The 5,933-nt window shown below is 25.3% G+C and overlaps 1 protein-coding gene across 8 annotated transcripts in view; it reads right to left on the reverse strand.

Moving 5' to 3' along the window:
• LOC108690011 (rho guanine nucleotide exchange factor 12) overlaps positions 1 to 5,933 on the reverse strand; it is a 368,684-nt gene that overhangs the window by 235,690 nt on the left and 127,061 nt on the right. For all 8 annotated transcript variants that reach the window (XM_018197048.1, XM_018197050.1, XM_018197047.1 and 5 more), the window contains one exon: positions 2,901 to 3,190. In XM_018197048.1, coding sequence (XP_018052537.1) covers positions 2,901 to 3,190 — 290 coding nt within the window. The remainder of the gene's footprint in view (positions 1 to 2,900; positions 3,191 to 5,933) is intronic.

Raw genomic sequence — 5,933 nt, forward strand, 5'->3', positions numbered from 1 at the left:
ATTGTTAGTATTATATATTGTTAATATTGTTCTGTAATATATTATTAATCATATACAGGATCATATACATATCATATAATCATATACAGGACAGACAATATATTATTAATCATACACTGTTTCAGACGCACCATTTGCTAATAGCAGATTCCTGAAATCATTTTGAAAATTTAATACAAATTTAATAATATCCAAGATTAAATATATTTTTTAATATAATAAATATTAAGAATTATAAATATCATTAATTTTATTTTCCTTCGTAATATTTATATCGATATTAACAAAAGGTAATTATTAGCTTTTACCTTTAGCACTTTGCATTGTAACTTTGCATTGTACCTGAACGCGCAAATTTTAGATATAATTTGCTAGCCTTAAATGATTATAATTCAAAAACTATTATAACCTCAAAACATTTTGGTATTAAATTTTCGTCTCAAAATGACTTCAGGAATCTGCTATTATGAGGTGCATACTTTCCAAGTGTCTGAAATACCCTTTTATATATATATATAATACTATTGTCAGGGAATGGAAAATTACTTTTTAACACTAGAATCGCCAATTTGGCTCTGCTAATATTAAAAATTGTTATTTATTTTTATTTTTACTGTAAATCGCCAAAAATCAAAATGACGCTTCATGTATATTCTGAAATAATCGTATATAATATTTCTTATTTTTGAAATTAATTCATTTATATGAATATATATAATAGTTCAACATCTTAATGTCCAGACCGTAGTAGCGCTTCGTATTTAAAGTAATGTATTTAATATAAACGGTTTTGTTTTCAATCTTATTGTTAATATTTCTCAGTGTGAGTTAATCATTTGTATTGCACGTCTATGATTCCATCATATTTTCTGTTTTCTTGTTTTTCTCTTCGTAGTATTATTCATGTGAAATCAGCATTCCGAAAGTGTAATAGACAGTAGTTGCAGCTTGGTCAATCAGACGCGATCGGCAATGCAAAAAATAATCATGTGACAAAATGCTATTTTCAAATTATAATAAGTATAATTTACTTAATTATTTATTTAACAATTTAATTGAAACATGATCTTTTCATTTCATATCATATAAATCTGTTTTAAAATTAGCGGCATGCCTGTTAGCGATTCGTGTCCATTCTCGATTTGTAACACATTTCTGTCATGATCAACTGTCATGGACTTTGAAATGCCATGCAGTGCCATGCATTTGATTGTCGAAATTCGCTCCATCCTTACCCCAATGCTTCACTTTTCTGATTCCATCATGGTATTGTTTATTAAAGCAAGAAGAATCAACGTGTCAATGATGAAATTGCGATTATTATATTCAATTGTTTTTTTTTACCAAGATTACCATCAGAAAATAAATTTAAAAATTTTTCCCTGATTTTTCCATATTTTCCAGATAAAAATGGAAAATTTTTAAATATAAAATATATAAATTTCAACACATTTAAAATCAAGAATTGTAGGAAAGTTAGTCTATATATATATTATTAAAAACAACAATAATAAATTTTATTAAATTATTTTTATATTAAATTATTTGTAATGTAATTAAATACTTGATGGTCTAATGACTTAGGACGCTTGTACGGAATACAAGAGATCCGAGTTCAAATCCTGGCCGAGGTAGTTTCGAAATAAAATTTATTTAAAATTTTTCAATACATCTTTATATGATATCGGATTGAACATCAAAATTATTATTAAAATTTGCTTGTCAACTTAATTCAATTTGTATTATTCTAGTAGTTTAATTGCGTTTGTAAGTCCAGAAAAAATTCGGCGCACAGTTTGAATAGCTACAAATATAGTATATATATATATATATACATACATGCATACATATAGTATATATATAATTCACATTAAATTATTTATTACAAATCTAGCTTCGACTGTTATAGGCTTTGAAAATGCTTACTTAATATTTAATTAAAAACAACGTAAAAAAGATTAGCATATTAAAATTTTCGATGCAAATTCAAGTCAACAAAAAATTAATTAGTATTGGAAAAAAGAAATTGCAGTTATGAAAAAGGGCAATCAAATAAAAATAATGAATAAAATATAAATTTTAATTATTTTATTAAAATCGTTTAAAGTATGCATTTAAAGTATGAGTTTTTAATGTAAAAAGTAACAAGTTATTATTATTAGTTACCGATTTTTTAAAATAACTCATTATAATTATCATTACTTGAGAAAGTAGCTTTTTATTACTTTTCCATTACTTTTTTAAAATTGACGACCAATTATAGCAGACAAGTGCCTAATCTCAAGCACTATGAGGGGCTAGTGTCCAATTGAACTGTATCCAATCATGTGCAAAGTAACGATAAAAATAACTATAAAATTCGTTATCGTTACCAAAAAATATAACTACGTTACCATTATAGGATTATTTAAAAAAAAAAATAACGTAGTTACCAATAAAGTTACGTTAAAAAAATAACTTGTAATTGTAACTTCGTTACAAATAACATTTTATTATAATAATGAAACAAATAGAGACTTTAATCAGACTGGCTATATTGAAGGATTTCATCAAATTCCTCCAAGCAAGAAAGGAATTATAGGCTATCTCACTCCTCCATCAATGGCGGTGTATACGTGATGGATGCACTTGGAGAAATTTGATGAAATTCTCATGGCCAGTCTCTGATTAAAGAATCTAGTAATAATTACTTTCATTCCCTGACTATTAATAATAAATATTATTAATCATTACTACTTTTAATATTATTATTAATATAATTTACATTAATTTACATAATTTTAATTAATTATTATTTTTGCAATTAAATTATGCCATTTATAGAAATTAATTTTCGAAAGAAATTTTTATTTTTACCAAGAAAATTCTTAGAAGTTTTTTATATTATATATTTTACATACCATTGCATAAATATCCTTGAGGTCCAATACCGCCGATAATAAGTTGACAATGATTGCAGTAAGTTATTGTAAAATACTGATGCGCTACAAAATGATGTCCTCTGATCGTCATCTTACGCGATTTTCCAATAAGAAGTCGTGCTTTGATGTTGGATTTATCTTTTGCAACAAAGGTAGGTACTCGATCGATCCATACTGGTCGTAATTGAAAAATCTTTATCAATATAGTAGCTAGACCAGCTGCTGTCGTAAAAAGCCGTAAATCCACATGTTCTTTCTCTATGTCTTCCCTGAAATTTTCCAAAATTTTTATATTATATTACAATTTATATTGCAATAAAACATAGCAATTTGAGCTCCTTTATATTAAAATTATCAATAAATCTTTTATATACATACACTGCGAAAAAAAATTGAGGGATTATTCAAAGCAACGTTAAAAAAAATTCTAAATTATATATCTTTGCAAAAAATAATTGCAGAGCGCTGTGTGTGTTTAGAAAAGTATTTTAAAATATGAAATCTTAATTTTCGCATGCTTCAAACTCTCTTTGCAACGATTTGATTACATTACAATGGCATTAATTTCAAATAATCTTAAAGAATTGAAGATTTATTCGATAATAATATCGTAAAAATTCGTGATAACAATAATTAAAATTTTAGCTGTTACGAAGTTATAATAAATTCTCGTAAATTCATTGTCGTCAAATTGTCACGTCATTACTGAATAAATGATTCACAGTAATTACTCATAAAGTATACGTAAATTTAGAAAAATAAAATTTTTATATCGAAAATGCTTGCATATTTAAATGCCAAGAAGATAACTTTCAAAAATGCAGACAGCTCAAATTGTGACAGAATACCAGCGCGATGACCAATGCAGATTTTTAAACAAAAAATTTGAAAATACACTATTTATTTTAAATCGTCATAACTCAATGAAAAGAAATGTAGCGTAATGACTAAAAACCATTTTTTTGTAATGTTATATTTTATGAGTTAAAGAAATTAACAGAAAAAATTTTCACCCCATACACATCAACGAAAAGTTAAAATTTATTCTTCAATTTTTCATGATTCATTTTAAATTGCCGTTTCTTTTTTGTAGAATGTTCTGTAAAATTATTGCAGATACAGAATTTGAAGCATTCAAAATTTGAGATTTCAAACTTTAACTTTAAAAAATAATTTTTAAACATCGCTTTTAGATCATTATTCGCAGAATAATTTAAAGATACGAGATTGTAAATTTATTCGTTTTTATCCGAAAAATAAAATAAATAGAAAAAGTAACTTCCTAATTTTTTTTAACAGTATATAATTAACTATTAATTATATACTGTTAAAAAAAATTAGGAAGTTACTTTTACGCTAAACAATCAACGCAAAGTATAAAACACAATCTTGGAAATTTCAGAGTTACCATCCTTTAAACTAGAATAAAAAACACAAAAAAAATTACGTATAATTTAATAAATGTTATTTTCTTATTACGTATGAAGTTAATTTCTAAAATTCGATACTTAATAAAAATTATTAAAATATTATTAAATAATGTAAAATTATTATCTACATTATTTTTTCTACATTATTTTTTCTACATTACTCACAAAAATTAGAGGAACACTTAATTTTTTATTAAAAAAATAGCAAAAATTCAGGCAGCTATAACTTCGTTAAAAAGAAATGAAATTTGAATAAAAAAAAAGTTTTAAAAAATGTTTTCCCTACAAAATCGTTTTTTAAAAAAATTTTTTATGATTTTTTTCTTATTGAATTACCATTGATTAAGTAAAAAGTGAATAGTTTGATTTTGATTGTTCATAATACCGTTTAAAATCATCGTACCGCAATTTAAAAAAAAAACATTCTAAAAGATAAAATTTTGCTCTATCTGATGATGTCGTTGTTAAATTTTTTTTAAACATGTAAATGATTTAAGATATAAAAATTAGCAATTTTTTCCTTTTTTTTTTTTACTCAGAAAACCATTATGTAGATCAATAATAAATTTATTCTTCACGTTTTTTTTTTGTGCTTTTAAGTATCTTGCTTTAAGTATCTATAAAAAATGCTGAATAGCTATGAAATTTCTTTTGTAGTAGCAACAATAATTTTATGCAAAACTTACAAAATATTGAAAAATTGCTTAATTTCATTAGAAAAAAAAAAATAAAAAATAAGGTTTAATTAATGTTGAGAAACGTTTGGTATACTTTTCTTCTTTACTTGAAAAATATCTTAAATCAGTGTTCGGAATTAGTTGTATATTTTGGATCAATTTCTGAAGCTGCCTATTTTTTCATCACAACCGCTCAATGCTCGACGGCCGAGCCACCGAATCGCGCGTGAACATATAACTCACGAGCGTCGCAGTATAAGAAATATATTGCGACCGTATCTTTCAGTAAATTATCATTAAAATATTTTCCTTTCTACGTAATTGTTATTTTCTTAATAATGCTGATTAAACGTATTAATAAGCAAATGCATTTATTGAATGTTATGTACTTTTAAAATATTATTTTAATATTTTTATAATACATTTGATTGATTCGGTTTCTTTCGAAGGGTTGTTGACTACACTTTAGTGCCAGAGAATGTAATATCTTGTAATATAGAATTTTATTTTATATATTTGATCATCTGTTTTTATGATTTTCTTTAGTGGAATAATCCTAAATGCACTTAAAAGACACATCAATAATAGAGCTTCAAAGATCCTAAATGATAACAAAATGTTAGCAGGATCGACAGATTGGTAGCAGATTTGATCAGAAACTGTTAGTAGACTGACCACAATTGATGTCGCATTCTGCTCCTGTTCTGCTGACAGAATCTGTTAACATACTACAGACTGGTGACAGGAATCAAACAGAATCTTCTGACAGATTCTGTTAGCAGGCTGCGAGTAGACATCGAGCAGAATCAGCTGATATAATTTGAAACCAAGCAAAATCTGTCATTTTCATTTAAATCGACCTGGTTTCTTATAAGAAATTTTACATATGTATATATATATATATA

Source organism: Atta colombica, unplaced genomic scaffold (assembly GCF_001594045.1).
Source record: "Atta colombica isolate Treedump-2 unplaced genomic scaffold, Acol1.0 scaffold29, whole genome shotgun sequence".
Classification (NCBI taxonomy): domain Eukaryota; kingdom Metazoa; phylum Arthropoda; class Insecta; order Hymenoptera; family Formicidae; genus Atta; species Atta colombica.